The 16,655-nt window shown below is 57.4% G+C and overlaps 7 protein-coding genes across 7 annotated transcripts; all 7 read right to left on the bottom strand.

Moving 5' to 3' along the window:
- Nucleotides 1–119: 119 nt before the first annotated feature.
- SCHCODRAFT_02642001 (EF-hand) lies at nt 120–1,979 on the bottom strand. The gene is made up of 8 exons (XM_050346255.1): nt 1,900–1,979; nt 1,804–1,845; nt 1,744–1,756; nt 1,358–1,436; nt 1,152–1,216; nt 862–981; nt 714–807; nt 120–352 (listed from the first exon to the last, which is right to left on the bottom strand). Exons 2-8 carry the CDS (start codon nt 1,804–1,806, stop codon nt 301–303), a joined length of 426 nt encoding a protein of 141 aa, XP_050197698.1. The 5' UTR covers nt 1,807–1,845; nt 1,900–1,979; the 3' UTR covers nt 120–300.
- Nucleotides 1,980–2,189: 210 nt separating this feature from the next.
- SCHCODRAFT_01262236 (uncharacterized protein) lies at nt 2,190–2,649 on the bottom strand. The gene has a single exon (XM_050341341.1). It carries the CDS (start codon nt 2,522–2,524, stop codon nt 2,267–2,269), a length of 258 nt encoding a protein of 85 aa, XP_050197697.1. The 5' UTR covers nt 2,525–2,649; the 3' UTR covers nt 2,190–2,266.
- On the bottom strand, nt 2,547–3,350 carry SCHCODRAFT_02517392 (Caleosin-domain-containing protein; the record flags this gene model as incomplete). The annotated part of the gene is made up of 6 exons (XM_003026065.1): nt 2,547–2,615; nt 2,667–2,768; nt 2,817–2,978; nt 3,031–3,097; nt 3,151–3,228; nt 3,283–3,350. 6 exons carry the CDS (start codon nt 3,348–3,350, stop codon nt 2,547–2,549), a joined length of 546 nt encoding a protein of 181 aa, XP_003026111.1.
- Nucleotides 3,351–3,844: 494 nt separating this feature from the next.
- Nucleotides 3,845–8,942, bottom strand: SCHCODRAFT_02641994 (small oligopeptide transporter). The gene is made up of 29 exons (XM_050346254.1): nt 8,555–8,942; nt 8,391–8,504; nt 8,171–8,340; nt 8,003–8,116; nt 7,847–7,949; nt 7,738–7,785; nt 7,646–7,687; nt 7,354–7,488; nt 7,035–7,068; nt 6,940–6,979; nt 6,859–6,878; nt 6,723–6,791; nt 6,657–6,670; nt 6,548–6,592; nt 6,463–6,485; nt 6,170–6,378; nt 5,902–6,035; nt 5,637–5,723; nt 5,514–5,577; nt 5,365–5,459; nt 5,107–5,230; nt 4,976–5,023; nt 4,870–4,915; nt 4,767–4,818; nt 4,582–4,675; nt 4,405–4,502; nt 4,298–4,336; nt 4,177–4,237; nt 3,845–4,115 (listed from the first exon to the last, which is right to left on the bottom strand). Exons 1-29 carry the CDS (start codon nt 8,640–8,642, stop codon nt 3,953–3,955), a joined length of 2,373 nt encoding a protein of 790 aa, XP_050197696.1. The 5' UTR covers nt 8,643–8,942; the 3' UTR covers nt 3,845–3,952.
- A 1,298-nt stretch (nt 8,943–10,240) lies between these two features.
- On the bottom strand, nt 10,241–12,849 carry SCHCODRAFT_02641989 (MFS general substrate transporter). The gene is made up of 14 exons (XM_050346253.1): nt 12,508–12,849; nt 12,395–12,448; nt 12,183–12,340; nt 12,080–12,134; nt 11,837–12,023; nt 11,737–11,783; nt 11,671–11,685; nt 11,364–11,620; nt 11,280–11,302; nt 11,183–11,226; nt 11,124–11,129; nt 11,017–11,073; nt 10,706–10,942; nt 10,241–10,653 (listed from the first exon to the last, which is right to left on the bottom strand). Exons 1-14 carry the CDS (start codon nt 12,655–12,657, stop codon nt 10,453–10,455), a joined length of 1,491 nt encoding a protein of 496 aa, XP_050197695.1. The 5' UTR covers nt 12,658–12,849; the 3' UTR covers nt 10,241–10,452.
- Nucleotides 12,850–13,101: 252 nt separating this feature from the next.
- On the bottom strand, nt 13,102–15,087 carry SCHCODRAFT_083696 (uncharacterized protein). Its single transcript, XM_003026068.1, has 6 exons — nt 14,724–15,087; nt 14,480–14,667; nt 14,287–14,426; nt 14,167–14,238; nt 13,783–14,119; nt 13,102–13,726 (listed from the first exon to the last, which is right to left on the bottom strand). The coding sequence occupies exons 1-6, from the start codon at nt 15,079–15,081 to the stop codon at nt 13,283–13,285; spliced, it is 1,539 nt and encodes a 512-aa protein (XP_003026114.1). The 5' UTR covers nt 15,082–15,087; the 3' UTR covers nt 13,102–13,282.
- A 793-nt stretch (nt 15,088–15,880) lies between these two features.
- SCHCODRAFT_02555582 (uncharacterized protein) lies at nt 15,881–16,637 on the bottom strand (the record flags this gene model as incomplete). The annotated part of the gene is made up of 2 exons (XM_050343709.1): nt 16,200–16,637; nt 15,881–16,150 (listed from the first exon to the last, which is right to left on the bottom strand). Coding segments are annotated over exons 1-2 (462 nt in total), but the record flags the coding sequence as incomplete, so codon positions are not given.
- Between the last annotated feature and the right edge of the window lie 18 nt (nt 16,638–16,655).

Below are 16,655 nucleotides of genomic sequence, written 5' to 3'. Positions count from 1 at the left end.
GCCTCACTTCGGCTTTGCCTCTTCGGCGATGGGCGTTCATGTTGCCGCGCTGTTGACAATACAGAGTCGCCTAATGGTTACGAGCGTCGCCTAATGATCACCAGCGCCGGCAGCGAACGTCAAGTAGGAAATCATTCAATCGTGTACACAAATGGACAGCAGTATACTTCTGCACCGGACCGTATCGTTCTGCACCGGACCGTATCGTTCTGCACCGGACCTGTACTCATCATCACCACACGTCGCCTGCGTGCTCGAATAGTGACGAGTACACTGTGTGCTCGAATGGTAGCGAGGGCTCTATTGGCTCAGTATCGTGCGCACGAACGACTCGTAGTTGATGTTGCCGTCGCTGCGGGTGCCAGGTCAGTACATGTTCATGATTGCGGGACGAAGGGGGGGGGTGATTGGGGAGGAAGGATGTGAGATTGGTGAGGATGGACAAATGACTTAAGGAAGAGGATGTGTGATAGCGGGACGAAGGATGCGTGACAGCGGAACGAAGAATGGAGAGGGATGAGCAGCAGATGACTGAAGGGGAAGGTGATTGGGAGATATATATGCTGGCCGGCCGTCGACAGGCAGTGCAGTCGAAGACAGTCAAGCGGACAGACGAATAGCCAAGCGGACAGACGGCCAGGCAATGAAGCAGCGAGCACGCAATCACTAGGAGGACGCGAAGGAAAGCTGAAAATGATGAACCAAACACTCACGCGCCAACCTGCACACCCTTGAGCAGCTCGTCCACCTCCTCGTCCGACATCTTCTCCCCGAGCTGCGTGAGCACGTATCGGAGCTCGCCGGCGCCTGCGCGGCGCTAGTCAGCTTGGGCATCTGGTCCACCAGGTTTAGCGCACGCACCGATGAACCCGTTCCCCTCCTTGTCGAACACCTGGAAGCCGCGGATGAATTCTTCGGGCGTGCCCGCGGGCTTGAAGCCGTCGGGGCGGTTGAGGATGCCGAGGAAGGTCTTGTAGTCGACTGGGGTGGGAGGGGGTTATTAGGTGGTGTGGCGGGGGAAAGGGGAGGTAGGTTGAGGGTGGATGACCAGGACAAAGGAGGAGGTGGAGGATGGATGACGAGCGCAGGAGGGAGGTTAGGGGGGCAGGGATAGGTCGAAGACGCAAGTCTGAGCAGGACTAGCAACGCACCTTCCCTCGGCGCGTTCGCAGTGATGTCGGCGACCTCTGCCTGCGTGGGGTTCTGGCCGAGCGCGCTAGGTTAAAGGTGAGTACATGACGATCGGAGTGTTGGGTTCGCATTGGTATAACGACGCGACAGATAGATGGCCATAATGACCGCGCAAGGGAACAAGTGGCGGTACGACAGCGCGACGCAAGGACGAGGGCACACGCACCGTAGCAGATCGCCTAGGGTTTCTCTTGGGACGGATCCCGTGCCGCGCTTGTCAAAGAGCGCGAAGGCTTCCTTGTACTCTGAAGGTGCGCGTCAGGATCGGGTAGGGCTTGGGAGGGACTATGGCGCAGAGACGGTGCGAGGAGAAGGACAGCACGATGGGCCCTGGCGCGTCATGGCAGATGTAGAGCGCGGCTTTGCGCGTGTATGCGTCGACGCAGAAGGAACATGGTGCAGTTGGATCGCGCTCCACTGCACAAGTTCGGACATCGCGGGACGAAGGAAGGGTTTCCAGGCGCGCGTTCCCTGACGCGTCCTCAGAGAGGTATCGTGCAGTCACCGCCGTCCTACACGCTGAATTGGATAGAGATATGGCGTACTACTGACCAGCGTTATCGCTCTACCATATCATCAGCATAGCTCAGGTATAGGGCCCAGCACGCGCACCATGATGGTCGTTCGAGTTCAGAAGGTCTTCGATGGAGGCGTCTGCGCAGAGTCAACACTGCCGCTTCTCCCTTCCCCTCAGATTGGCGAACGCACACAGAGACAGTGAAATTGGACTCGTAGGTTACGGGAAGAAGGGATAACGGGATGTACAGAAGGAGACAAGAGTGGCGGCGAAGGGGATCAGCGCTACGCGCATGGGGGCGACGGGTTCGGCAATCGCCCTGCATCCGCGGCAGGTGCCGGGGGTGGACCCATGGGCGCCCATTCAAGTTGAACTTCAGAACGCTCTCTTGTGGCGATAAAGTCCTTGAAGTCTACTAGAGCCCGCGTCAGCCTGCTATCATTACCCACGTCTGCGTGTTGTAATCTCGTTGATGGTACTCTCTCGAGGCGTCATCCTCATCCAGGGGATATATTTTCACGCGTAGCAGCGCGACCCTCCAGGCCAGTGATTATTGCTCTAGGTAGTATATAGTATATATTCAGTACATAAAAATGCCAGCCCTGCCGCCAAGGTCCATAGTCCCCTCAAAGTCCCGGTAAAGAGCGTGTGTGTGGATAGGAAAAGACAGGACGACCGCGCGGACGCGGGTCTAATAGCAAGTAGCGCATATGCGACTCGGAGAGCGAGTGGTGGATAGCGTGTAAAAACATGTTCCAAAGAAAAGAAAGAGCGTGTAAAGACAGCAAGGCCTAAAGGTCCCAAAGTCAAGTCCATCGCCAAAAGTCCCAAAGTCGAATCAATTCACCGGCTTGAACCGCAGATTTGGGGGCGGTGTCCTGCCGGAGATTTTGTAGAAGTAGGCGCCCTTGGGGATATTGAGTGGAATTGCGGTAGAGACAAGGATGGGAGGACTTACGGAGTATATCCCCAGTATATCTTCCTTTGCCATTCGTCCGTCTGCGGGCCATAGAACGGCGTAGGCAGTCAACCACTCGGCGAGGTTGGCCAGGAAGCCGAACTGAGTCTGCTGTGAGGCGAGAGGATGGAGATGCAGAGCAGAACGTACCACGTCGAACGCGTCGATGTTTCCATGCACCATTCGCAGCGTTTCCTTCAGGGTAATGTGCGTGTGAGGATAGCTGCTGTACATGGCGAACGTGTCGTCGAAGACCGTCCGGTTGAACTTGCCGCGAGTGGTGTAGGCGCCGGACGTCGACCCGTGCGTGCCCTGTTTAGCAGATGTCACTAATCGGGGAATTTATGGCCGGGCCATAGCACACCTTATGGATATGCTTGATGCGTATGCGGAAGAGCGGGTCCGGGAAGAAAGTACCGCACGTGAGCCAGCTGAGCATGGACAGTCAATTAGCCTGCAAGAGAGGGGACGCGCGCCCACTCACGACAGCGTCAGATGGATGAGGAATGCCCCATTAAGCGCGAGGAGCAGCCCGAAGCCAATGTCACGGAAGCCCCGGTACCTGCAAGCGCCGCAAGTCAGCCGGCGGCGCGGCGGCAGGGAGCACAGCACGCACGTATCCCAGGGCGCGATCACGCCGTCCCCGTCGCGGTCGAAGAAGGCGACGTGCGCCTGGAGCGACATGTCCCGCTCCGGCGCGTCCTGGTCCGGTGCGCTCGCCTTCGCCAACATGGTGCTAGCAGCTGATGGCGGGATTGTATTGGACTGAATTGATTGGGACTGAATGGGAATAGAAATAGCGATCGGAAGCGAGTTGTGGGGACAGCGGGGCGGGGGAAAGCAAGGCGGGGTGGCGCGCAGGTACGGGATGGCAGAGAGCGGAGGCGTAGGGTGTGCGTGGGGAGGGGCGGGCAGGCGGGAGGGAAGAGGAGGGTATTTGCCCCTGTTAGGCGCTCGTGCTTTTGAGCGGGGCTACGCCTGTCAAACAAGAGCCCAGCGAGCACGTGCGGCATGCATGACCGCGCCCCCGACTGCTGCCGCGTGCCACACAGGCTTGTCGGGTATCGCTGCAGGCCGCGCGCCGTAAGGGTGAGTACCCAGGCTGAGACTGGAGAACACACAGAGCCCCCAAAGCGTGATAGCGGTGTAGCATACGCAAGCTAAAAATACAATCGAAAGCATCTCGAAAAGCGTCCGGCCATCTACAGGTAACGAACGAGAACACTGCACCCAGAAAAGAAGCTACTGCAAGATGGGTCTGCGCATCACGTCAATACCACCCGAGCTCAGTGCGTGCCCGAGCACGTCCCCACGCACCCGAATGACTGCCCCTGATCGAGTCGGCGGAGGGGCGTCGAGGACCAGTCCAGCGTGTTCTTGTGGACCGTGTTGCCCCACCATTTCTGGAGCGTGTTGGCGCCGATGGTCCCGTTTGCAGGGTACTGTAAGCTATGAGGCGGACAGCGGCGTCAGTGTCGAGGCACGGAGAGCTTCGCGCGGAGGAGCGTACCAGAAGTAGACGGCAATGATCCCCAACGCCGTGCCAGCATCGAGGGCCGCGGATAGTACATCTGAAGTGCGGGGGTGATGAGCGGGGAGGGAAGAAGCCCGGCGCCAGGAGTCAGACGCACAATTATATTTCGTCCAAAAGCCGAACCATCGTCGCCGTACTGCGTGTGAGGTGAGTTGCGTTCGCGGGAAGCTGCGAGGCTCGCTGCAAAAACAGAACAGCACGCACTTAGGTACTGGAAAACGAACCCGACTGTCGCCCACCCCACGTAGTTGACAGCGGTGGCAGGCGGTATATCCGACGTGCCAGAGAATACAAGGGGGAAGCTGTGGACGGGGGAGATTAGTATGAGGTATCGGATTAAAGTATGAGGTATCGAATTGGATTAGACGGTAGAGAGCTCACTTGAGGTAATTTAGTATGGTCGTAGGATATTTCTTCGTAATGAGCCATAAGATGACAGGGCACGCCGCCCCTATGAGGAAGAAGAACATGAGAGCTATGGGTGGGGATATAAGTTCAGGTGTCGTCGATTGTGAAGTGTGAACGCCGGTAAATCGGCGACTTGACTTCGAGAAGAAGCCACGCACTATAGTACACTTGTCCAGCCGAGAACTGGAGCTTTGGGCCGATGACGCCCCACTGCGAGAGGGTCAGTAAGCTTTCATGTCGCGCGTCAGAGCGGCGACTCACAATGATCGATGCGGTGCCGAAGACTTGTGTCGAGGGGCAGGTGAAGCTAGAGCGAAGGTAAGCCTGTCGTCTCGGGGCAATGGAAAGCGGAGGTAAGAGAACTTACTTATCGCGCTGATTCTGGGTACAAAGACCTGGTATGTTGGTGAACATCCTACAACGGTTGATGTCAGTATGATGCTGACTCGCTGCTCACTGCCAGAGAATCCAGCCGCGAATAGAGAAAAGACAACGCACCACGCCTGAACGGCCAACTGCACGGTCCCCGCGATCATCGTCGCGACGATCTGGCACCAGAACATCGGCCGCGGCGGCACCTTCATGTAGTGCCCGAGCTTGAAATCGGCGGTGAATTGCATGGCTGGGGGGGAATGATGTTAGCGAGATGCGTGCAAGCAATTCAAGTGGTCGATATGTCTCGTAGCTATGCGCACAAGTACCGCTACTGTGCGGACAAGCATCGTTACTATGTGCATGAGTTGATCTGCTACTCACCCTGCGCCATCGTGATATATCCGTACGTCTTGAACATCATCATCGCGACGGGCTTGCCGGGGAGCATGAAGCCGACGATGAGCTCGGTGATGACGCTGCGGAGGTATCGATGAGCACCCTTCAGGCAAAGATACGGCCGGCAGACGCACTTCAACCCAATTTGCCGATTGGTGACAGCTTGGATCATGCCGATGGGGACGAGGTAGACGAGGGCTGGGACAGGGCGTCGTCAGGAAATCCGGTGGGCTCAATGGTAGGGTGATGGGACTCACAGATAATCAAGGCGACTAGTAACGCCCAGATCGTCATTCCCGACGGCCAGACCTCGATGCAGACGCATGCAAAGATGAAGGTGACGACTGCGAGTTGACAGAAATAAGTTGTCGAGCGAGGTAGACGAGCCAGTCGGCCGAGGTGGTGATAGCGCATCGAGAGTATGGCGACGAAGGCGGGCCAAGAGCGAGCGAGTGATTGGGATAAGAAAGGAGAAACATCCACGGTCAGTAAAGCCCTTCGGATAGTCATCGACATTCTCACCAAAGATAGCGACATAATGCCACTCGGGCACTTGCTGGTACCTCGACATCAGCCGGGCGTGGATGTCAGGCTGCTCGCGCAGGGACCGCTTCAGGTTGATCATGATGGGCTTGTAGAAGTGGATGGCGGCGTGGCTGGGAGGAGGTGAGCCGAGCCACACGATAGGGAGGACTGGGAGAGCGCTGTTGGAGGACTGGGAGGGAAGTAAAGGGAAGGAAAGGAGTAGCGCTATTCCGAAACACAAGGCATAAGAGGCAGGCCCACTCACGTCAACGTCGCCGAGATCGCCAGGAACGAGAGCCCATAGCACATCACGAACGTGATGGACAGGTAGAGCGGGCTGTACATGTGGTACGCGTCGACGTCGATGGTGGCGGCGACGGTGAGGATGCGCGTGAGGTTGTACTCGCTCCCGGTGTTGTCGTAGGCGATGCGGGAAGAGACGGGCATGTATTGCGCGTAGAAGGCGTTGGTGTACTGGGTCAGAGGATGAGCGTCAGGATGGATCATACAAACGAGCGACGTCGAGAAATGGTGCAGGAGAAGAAGATCTATACGCACGTAGAGTATAGGCGTGAGGAACCCTGGAGGAAATTTTGGAGCATGTCAGTGAGGTGAAAGCTAAGGCGAAAGGAATAAGACGCACAGAAAAAGAACAAAAACCCAATGATCACATTCGCCTGCGCCCACCCTTCGGAAAAAAATCACCGTCAGTTCGGCATAGGAGATGACTTGCATAGCTCATGGCTGCTTACATGGTGTCGCCAGTCTGTGAGGGCGATGTGAGCAGAGAAAATGCGGGAGAGAACAAATTTACTCACGGGCTGCCAATATACGCAATCTGACTCCAATCGAAGGTGAGGATGGAGAAGCCGAGGCCGCTGTGGTAGCTGCAGGGCGCGGAATATGATGACTTATGAGAACCTGGAAAAAACGCACGAAGCGCTGCATGCGTACCCAAACAATTGGTTGACTTTCTGCGAAAGGATACATGGTCAGCCCGACTCTTCTAGCCGAAGCTGATCAACAATCACTCACGACATTATTTGGCGCTATCCAGCATACCCAGGTGAAGACACTGCGGATCCAGTCGGTTAGACGAGGAGCCGATGACAAGGGCGACATCCATTCACCTGAGCGCCTCAAATAGATACCCGGGGAAGAAATCTGTATATGGTGCGTGAGTATACGAGTTCGTGTCTGATTATGAGTGTCAACGCGTGAGTGGGAATGGTCAGTGGCGTGGGAGAGATGACATGGAAAAGCGAGCGAGACTCCACGGGTATACGAGCGCAACGCCACGGTGATACAAGCGGGGCGGTCTCCGCAGCGCACACGCCATCCCGAGGTCATGTAGAGGCCTCGATATGGATGTGCAGATGATACGTGGTGCGGAGCGCGTTTCGGGTTGGGAAGGGAAAAGGCAGATAGTTCAGTTCAGAGAGTACGCACACCAAACGAATGCGCCGCCGAGTGCGAACGCGAAGAACCGCTCGCGGGAGACGCCGCCGTACTGCCCGACGCCGGCGTAGCTCTGCGAGTGCAGGGTGTTGAAGAGCGCGCAGGAGACGAGGGTGTTGGGCCAGACTAGGTGGGGGGTTAGTGCGTGTTGGAAAGCATTTGTGGCGGTTTATAATTGTATTAGGGTCCGGGGCTCAGAGTAGCGCTCAGAGCGTCAGCAGCACAGTTGGTGCATTCGGAGGGAGAGAGCGGAGTGAGTGACTGCACAGTAAGACGGACATACTCATAGAGGGTGGTGCAACGAGGAAGCGGCGCGCCACGCCACCTGCGCGTGTGATCAGATACGACCGACGTTTCCCATATTGGGCGCCTCACCTATGCTGAACCCGATGAGCTGGGTGGACATGACGAGCATCCATTGATCTGTAGAGGCGCGTAAATTCAGTAACTCGCTTTACGAAACAGCTGAAACGGGAAGACGGACATGCGAAGGGCCACACTTGATTATAATACACGCGCTGTACGGCGACGATGTCGGTGGCATAGGCCGTCTCGGCGCCGACGGTGGCCATGATGGTGACGAGGACCTGTAGGCGGGTCGTGAGTATAGGTAGGGGCATAGGTCGACGAGAGATCGTACGTGTTCCTTGATAGTGAAAGGACCAGGATTTAGTGGGATGGAAAATATCGACACATTCGGACAGATGAACGCCCAGAGCCGACCGAAGGGGAAGATGAGAAGTTGAGCGACAAGCTATGAGGGGTGTGATTAGCATGCGTAGGTGGGTTTGGGGGGACTGTGGCGCACCCCGGAGACAGTGACGCTGGGGTAGCGAAAGTAGAAGAATTGGTTCATGCCGGGGATGACCATCGCCCAGATGATGCCAAGAACCCAAGCGCGAATGGTCGACGCGGGCATGGAGGGGTCATCGAAGTTGGCGACGGCACTGCGAACTTCGGGGTAGGGGGAGTCCTCGTCTGCGTGATCCGATGAGTAGAGGTCTTCATGTAGGGGGTATGAGACGCACCGAGAATCTCGGACTTGTTATCATAATCATAATTCGGGTCAAAGTCTTCGTATACTTCTGACCCAGCGCTCGAGATGACGGATAGGTGGTCGTGGATGAGGGAGGGGGCTGACTCTGGGTTGCGTGTGAGTACTCAGGTGTAAGAGGAGTGGTTAAACACGCACGGATGGAGGACTTCTCGACGTCAACATCTTGGATAGTGTATAGCGTATCGCCGCGGGGTTCCTCGTCCCGGGGAAGGACGTCTCTCATCTCATGAGCCTCGCGCTCGGGGCTGGTGTCTGCAATCTTGAATGTGTGGTAGGGGAGGGTCCGGAGAGTTCGTCGTCCAGTAGTCAGGCGCCAGAACGCGCGCTGAGACTATCTGGATGCCAGGAAAAGCTGTGGCGCGCGCAATCCTCCTCGCAGGGGATATAGGACACGGAGCTCGGGAGTATGTGGGTCGAGGGGGGTGCAAGGAAGTCGTCGAGTACGAGAGGGGAGGGGAATGGTGCGCTTCGGTGTCGACGAGAGGGATGTAGGGTGCGGGGATGGGGGTCAGGAGCAAGCCGGACAGGCGCGCCAGCCGGAGGGGGGCGCAGGAACGGTCAGCGGCACAGGCCGTTATCTGCCTCAGCCCTGATCGTTCCTGATCCCGCCCGCCACGCGACTTCCACGTGCTGCTTCCGTCCCCGGAGGGCGCGCTGTCTTTCGTCTTGCCTTCGTCGTCTCACTCGTCCCCACCGATGGAAAAATTTGGTGTATCTTGCTCAGCCTGCCCAAATTCCTTGCAAACTCATCCCGGCCTTGCCAAGCCGCTCAAACTGCTGCTGGCACCATCACTCGCCCTGTGACCCGTCGACTCCGGCGGTCCGCTCGTGTGCCGAGATGCTCGCTGGCGCTGAGAAACGATGTCTGCCCACTTACAGCACACCACCATGGTCTAGACGGCGCCACCGCTTTCATTCGTCACTCGTTCGACAGATTGAAGATGGGCAGAGATTCCAGAGATGGGCCTGTCGTCGCTATCGCTGAGTACGGCGGAACCAAACCTATCTTCGTCAAATTTCAACGGAAGACTTTCTCTATCGAACTCTGGATTCGCTGTTGCCACCACAGTCCCTCAGCGCTCACTGTCTGCCCGGGAAGAGGGAACCTATCGTCTGGCGCTAGTCTGCTTGTGAGCGGGTAACAGCCCGCCCCTGCAAGGTTCAACTCGAATCATCCTATCGCTGCGCTACTGTATGCAGCTTCGACAAGGGTGTCATCCTCTTCAGACCCCTCGGATTCAATAGGCCGTTACTGAGCTTTATTGACCGGTCCCTAGTCTAGTACCGATGCGGAGAAGGAATGTAAACATCCGTTCTCGTCATCGCCATTCGTCGGTCGGAGCATGTCATGCTCACCTCGATAGGCCCGAGCCCGAGCCTTCAGAATCAGAGCTGTTTATATCACCTCTGCCTCGGCGCACAGTCTGTCTAGTGTTAACAACCTCAGCCTGAAAGTGCTGTCGCAATGGGAACGAACGCCTTGGGGCGAGGATCTCTAAACAGGGTATTACACTTCGACCTCCTACTGCCCATCTGACAAGTCCCTGTCGATCCTTTGGCGCCCGCACTTCATTATGTTCGTGCTTCTACGAGTGAGCCTGGGGCCGATTCGGACATGCTGGTCGTTCCTGACTGCGCCTTTCGTTCAGGAAGCCCTCATATGAAGGCGTCAATGCGCATTCGTACGGTGCCACCCCCTCTTGCACTGGCTACTTCTGTTAATCGCGCAAGGGTGTAGGAATGTCAGGCCGCAATATAATGGCTTTACTCTCCTTGTAAACTTGACGATCATGTTCCGTCCGACGCGCAGAATTCGACTGTTGCCTCAGAAGATTTCCCGACTTGACTCGCAGTTCATTGCATCTTCAGCCCTTTGTTCTGTCTATGTTGAGCACGCCCTTGCCGTACAGTCTATATATCACCAAATTACCACACCAATAATCATCACACCCGCTTCTGCCTCCACGCCGCGCGCACGTCACGCAGCCGCCCGGTCAAGACGTAGGCGATGAGAGCGATCTACAGGATGCTCGTTAGTGATTGTCTGTGGCGCCGCCATGCAGCTCCCTCTGGACAGTAACCAAAAATCGTGCGAATCGCCCACGCACCGTGATCAACACCAGATGCACCAGCTGGCCGTCTAGCAGGTTGTGTTCCTGCGAGAATGCGAAGAGCGAGGTGATACCTGCGGGCCCGAAAGCGCGCGCCAAAGAACCAGTGGATTGCACGAGGCCCTAGGGGTAGCCTTCAGCCAGACGTCCCACTCAGAAGTCAGCGCCCACTCACATTCAGCTGCCCCAGGGACTCCCTACTCGGCGCGGCGTTGTTGATCAGGATGCTATTGCACACCACGCCCATGTGCCCGATCGTCTTCGCCACGATCATGAACGCGAGCACGGTCCAGACGGTCGAGCGCCCGAGGGGGACGAGGTAGTGTGCGACGGGGAGGGCGACGTAGATGAAGGGCAGGCCGGACATGGCGAAGCGGAAGGTGCGCACGGGGCCGAGGCGGCGTTCGACGATCTGCGGGTGGGTGGATGAGGGGGATGATTCGCATGCACGGCGGTTGAAAGGGGATTGAGGAGAGGCAGACGCACGGGGAATAGGAACGCCTGCGAGAACATGGCGGCGACGCCGGTGACGGAGAGGAGGAGCTAGTGGGGTGTGAGCAGGTCATCAAGCTGAACCGCTCGAGCTGGCTTACACCGATCTACGTGAGTATGTCAGTATAGAGGAGAGACACGCAAAAGGCCGCGAGCTCACCGAACTGGGAGGGAATCCGATGCCCCCGGCCTCGTATGGAGAGTCTAGCAAGGGTTAGTCTTCGCCATTCCTGGTACATTCCGAACCCGGGACTTACAGCAGAATAGTGGAATTAGGGCTCTACGCAGGACAGATGATCAGCCAACGGACAAAGACATGATGGGCTGAAGAATTCACTCACTGATAGCTCGAGTTCAACAAGAACATGAAGAACGAGATGCTGAGCACGCGGACGATCTGGTCAGTGAAGATCGACGGCTTCTCGGGTGCGGGTTCTTGCGATTCGGCGTCGGTGGGGGCGGCTGGCATCGGCTCTCCCTCGGTGACAATGGCGATCTCGCCGGCTGGATTTTCGGCTTCGTTGACAGGGGTGAGTGTGCCATCGCTAAGTGTGGGCGCCTCAGAGGGCGCTTGCTTTGTCGGGTGGTGGATGAGGGTCTGCAGTAAGCCGTCAGAGGCGTATGAGAGAGAGCGCCGTAAAAAGTTACTTCTTCCAAGTAGATCTGCGAGATATAATCAGTAATCGAATTCACCGATGAAGAGCCCGTACTCACAATTCCAATGATGATGACCAGCAGGTTCACGAGCGAGGCCACAAAACCTGCGCGCAACTCTCAGTCTGGTCGTCCTCATGCCGAGACAGCCGTCACGCACAAGGCAGGAAGTACGGGTACTTGACCAGGAATGTGTTGCCGCCGAACCATTCCGGATAACGCTCGACTGGGTGGGATAGGTATCCACCAAGCAAAGGGCCAACAGTGGCACCGAGAGCCCATGCAACGGGCATGAGGGAGTAGGCGCGGGCTTGGTTGGTTTCGTCCGTAATCTCAGCCATCATGCTCTGCGAGTTGGATCAATTGTCAAGTCCAAGGATAGTCAAAGAGGTCGTTTCCGAACCTTGACGATTGCCACATTCCCGTTCATCGCACCAGCTATGCAACGCGTCAAGATCCTATCCGCATTCTTGAGCTTGCGCAGCGAGTGGGATGACAAGACGTACATCATGGGCAAACTTGTGGAGAGACCAAAGGCTGCGACCGAAAGCATAGCGCCAACGATGCCGATGAGCGCAACGATCTTCCGTCCCAGGCGGTCACTGAGTGCACCCCAGTGGTAAACTGTGAAGAACTGGACCATAGCGAATACAGATTCGACAAGCTGGAGGGTGTGGGTTATCTTAGACTGATGAGGACATCTTCGAGGCTAACTCACGCCAGCGTAGTACCCGACTTTGCTCTTTGGCACATGCGTGACTTCCTCCATCATCTATAGCGGACGCCACCGTCAATAACGATCCAATCAACATCTACTGACTCGGTTCGCACCTCGTTGATGAATGGAAAGATGACCGTGTACGCGACTGGTTCCGCACACCGCATGAGCAGCAGGATCGAGAGCTGCAACCTCGGCAGCGGTGTCGCTGGCGGACGCGCAGTCAGCAGCGGCGTCGTCTCTTCGATCGCGTCTTGTGCCATTCTCTACTGCCTTGCAAGTCCCAGAGTCTTGAGGATGGGAGGAAGAATGAAAAGAGACAGGGTTGGCCTCGAGCTCGCTATCGCAGCAGTGTCTTGCCGGGGCGTGGGGGGTTGATAAAAGCGTCGGCGTCGTTCGTTCTCATGCCGCCATCGAGGTCTATATGTGTCGTGATGCACTTGACCTATCTCGGTCTACTAGAAGGGTATCAGATAGGAAGGGCCTGTTCGAATCTCCGAAGCACGCGACCTGGCGCGAGGATGCCGCGCCTGGTCGGCAGTCGGCCCTGCGCGCGACTCAGGAGTGAATCTCTCTCTTAAAGTGAGTAAGAAAGATAATCAGAGTGGTTTCGCTGTATTTACAGGCCTGCAGGTGTGGTCTACGGCGGATGGTAGACGTTCGTCTCGGGGAACTTGTCACCATTCGCCTTTCTGCACTGCGAACGCCAAATTCCACGGCAATTGTAGCATTACATACAAGGCGCAATTGGACAAACATTTGGCCTAGAGTACACATCCACGACACACGCAACTCAGCGTCTAGCAAGTGTTAAATGCTGTACGGTTATGTAGCTAGGTAAATCATAACAAAACATCATCACCCGTCGTTTTGCGGCGTCGTTCATCATTACTGCAACACGCTAATCTGCGTCGCGTCCAGGCCCAAGGAGTGCAGTACCAGGTTGACATTGTTGATCTTCGTCGTCGCCTCTTCCTCGTCCGCCACCCAGCCTTTCTTCACCATGCTGACCTCGTCAAGGACCTTGTGCCTCACGGCCGCAAGTAGTGCCGTCGTTTGCTCGCCCTGCGCGAGAATGAAGAGCGCGGCGAGGAACTGCCACACTGGTTGGTCAATCACGTCAGTGCGCATGCGCTCACCCGCCGGAGCCTGCTGGCGCATAGAGGGGAAGAGGCTAGGGAGATAGGGCAACAGGAGCTCGACGAAGTGCGCGTAGATCGTATGGAAGGAAGACCAGTCCTCATCCGCCGGTGTAGCGACGGCACCGCTGGTAGACTGTTCGCGGATGACCTCCACACGACTGAGCAGCAGCGTGAAGAGCGCGAGGCCAGGCTGACATATATCAGTCAGCATATATCACAGTTGCGAAAGCAGCATGAAAAGCTTACCCTGCTACGAGCAATGGCGGGCACATCTGTACGCGTAACAAGGACACTCAGCATGCCGGTTACAAGACGTAGCTCCAAATTGGCGACAATGGGAAGGAGGGACTGCATGACGCTCAAGAGAAAAGCCTGCGTCTGCGCCTCGGCCTCAGCCTGCCCTGGCGTACCCGGAGGAAGGTCCAAAAGGGGCGCATTCCGCACGACGTCAAGCTTGTCAAACCCGGCAATGAGTAGCGCTACCATCGCCAGCGAGGTCTCCGTGCTGAGGTGCCTCGTCAATCGCGGAAGCAGGCGCTTGCCCTTGGTCGGTCCAAGGAGGGAGATGAAGGGCGGAGGGTCGCTGTTCGACGTCAGGGCAGCGCAATGCCATCTGCATCAGTCACTCACCAAGCCTCAAGTGGAACCGACAGCTCGATACCGTTGGCAAGCCGCTCGCGAATCTTGTCGTACTCCGCTTGCCTGGCTCGCACTCAGCATGTCTTCATACCCCGATCTGCACGCACTCACCACTCTTCAAAGCCCTCCTCACCCTCCTCCACGCGCGAATTGTTCAAACGCTCAGCTTGCATGACAACGTCGTATAGGTGCTCAAGACGCATCAAGACCTCGCGAGTCGTGAAGGGCTTCCTTGCCACTATGCCGTTGCTCTAAAGTGTTCCGGTTAGGATGTGTATCTAGACCGCTGAGAGGCTACCCTTACCTCGCCAGTGATCCCCAAAGCCTCGCGGCCAAGCTTTGCCGCCTCAGCAGCAGCGTCCTTCGCGTCGTCTTTGGAGATATGCGCGTGCGCATCCGAGCCAGCAGAGTCGACCTGCAGCAATTGCCGCGGTGCAGCCTTGTAACTCCTGCCCGAAGTCTTGCCGAGTGCGCCCTGAAGTGCGTGAAGAGCTGCTCCCCATCGTCAGGATCCTGTTCTGGGGTTCCAAGATAGTGAACGAACTTACAGTGTTGACTCTTTTCCTCCTCTCGTTTGCGCGCATTGCTGATGATCCGCTCAACTTGCTGCTCCATCCGCTGCATCGCATTCGGACGCCTGCTCCTATGATTCTGCGAGAACCCGAGCCCAACGCCGCCCACGTTCCCGAACTTGAGCACCCGCTCATCCTGCGCGTGCAGCCCCATGCGCGAACGTACAATTGCGGCATAAACCTGAGCGTAGAAGTCGTCGTTGAAGGGGTCCTGTGTCACAAGCTGCGAAACCTGAATTCTGGTTATGAAGTCCTTGTCCGACTGCGTCATCAGGTCGTTGTAGCGCGCCATGCAGTGCAGCTTAGACGCCTTGCGGCGCCGCTTCTCCTCCATTCGCTCGGCCTCGATGATCTTGCGACGCGCTTCCTCCCGGAGCGACTCCTGCTCCACTGGTGACATACCGAGAATCACTTCGCCCTGCGTAGCTCCGTTGAACAGACGCCGCTGCAGCGCGTTACGCGCCTGCGGCGGGAGCAGTTGCAGCATTTCCGGCGTGACCTTGAACGGCGACAGGGGGCGATTACGTCGAGCCTCGGCGCGCTGCTGCTCAGAGATGAGTTGCCCGTGCAGATCTGCCAGCGTTCCCACCCCACCGTGGCCAGAAGGCAAACGGCGGTGATGCTCGGAGGGCGACTGACGATTGCCTTGAAGCTGCGCGGCGATGTGCTGAGCGCGAAGCTGGCGCTCGATCTCTTCGATGCGCATCTGGTCGGAGAGTTCTTGAGCGCGGCGCCGCTGGAGCTCTGCCTGCGCCTGACGCTGCTGCATCGCGAGTTGCTCTTGACGGAGGATCTGCTCCTGCTCAAGCTGCCGCTGCAGCAGAAGTTGGCGGTACTGCTGCTCGCGCTGCTGCTCGATCTGGGCCCGCTGCAGCTGCTCGGCCTGGAGCAGCTGACGTTGGCGACGATACTCTTCCTCTTGCTGCCGTTGGAGCAAGAATCGCTCCTCTTGCTCGCGCAGAAGCATCTGCTGCTGAAGCTGGCGCTCGGCGAGCATGCGGTTTTCCTGCGCGCGCATGCGCATCTCCGCCTCGATCTCCTCGAGCGTGCCGGACTGTGCCGCGCCGCGGTGCATGGGCGCGGGCGCGGGTGCGTCGTCGGAGTCGAAGGGGGAGAATGTCATTGGCTTTTGGATGGGCGCCTGGGGCTGCGCGGAGGGCTTGCGGTCCCATATCGACTCGAGCGATGGTGCAGATTGCAGGGCTGGCCGTTGATCAGGCTCGATACAGCGAATGCGACTGACAGAAGGGGCTCACGAGGGGCTATGGGCTTGGGCGTGAATCCCGAGGAGCGCGGTTGGGCGAGCTCTTTGGGCGTCCCGCGCGTCTGCGCCTGTGCCTGGGAGATCTGCTGGCGCTCCTCGTCCCCCGGGAGAGCGGTCGAGCCAAAATCAAAGTCCTTGCCTGCGCTCGCGGTCAGGATGAGGCATCACAGCGACCGTCGCTCACGCACCTACAGCGCCAGCCCCGCCAAACGTCTCGTCGTTGAGCTCATCGCCGCCCTCCTGGAGCGCGTCGCCAAGGCCGTCATAGCTCTCTTCCCCCCACGTATAGACATCAATCTTTTCGTCGTTCGCAGCGCCCTTTTCGAGAAACTCTTGTTTCTCCTTTTCTAAGTCCGAGGTTTCGAAGCCGAAGAAAGACATGCCAGCATCTCCCGTGGGGCTTGGATGAGGGTGACAATTAACGGAGGTCGCGGTGAAGAGAGTAAGAGCAGAGGTGTAAGGAATATATTTTGTGCACGCGCCGTCGGGTCGGCGGTTCGAATCAAAGACAGCGACGAATAAGGCTGTCTGGCCCTCGACACTTGCACTATGCGGTCATACTCGCAGACATATCGACCTGCGCCTGTGATACGCGTCGATGCGAGTCTGGCAGTGGAAGTCGCAAATGCAAGGCTAAGAAGAAT

Source organism: Schizophyllum commune, assembly GCF_000143185.2.
Source record: "Schizophyllum commune H4-8 unplaced genomic scaffold SCHCOscaffold_13, whole genome shotgun sequence".
Lineage (NCBI taxonomy): Eukaryota > Fungi > Basidiomycota > Agaricomycetes > Agaricales > Schizophyllaceae > Schizophyllum > Schizophyllum commune.
This window is presented reverse-complemented; position numbering and strand designations above follow the sequence as displayed.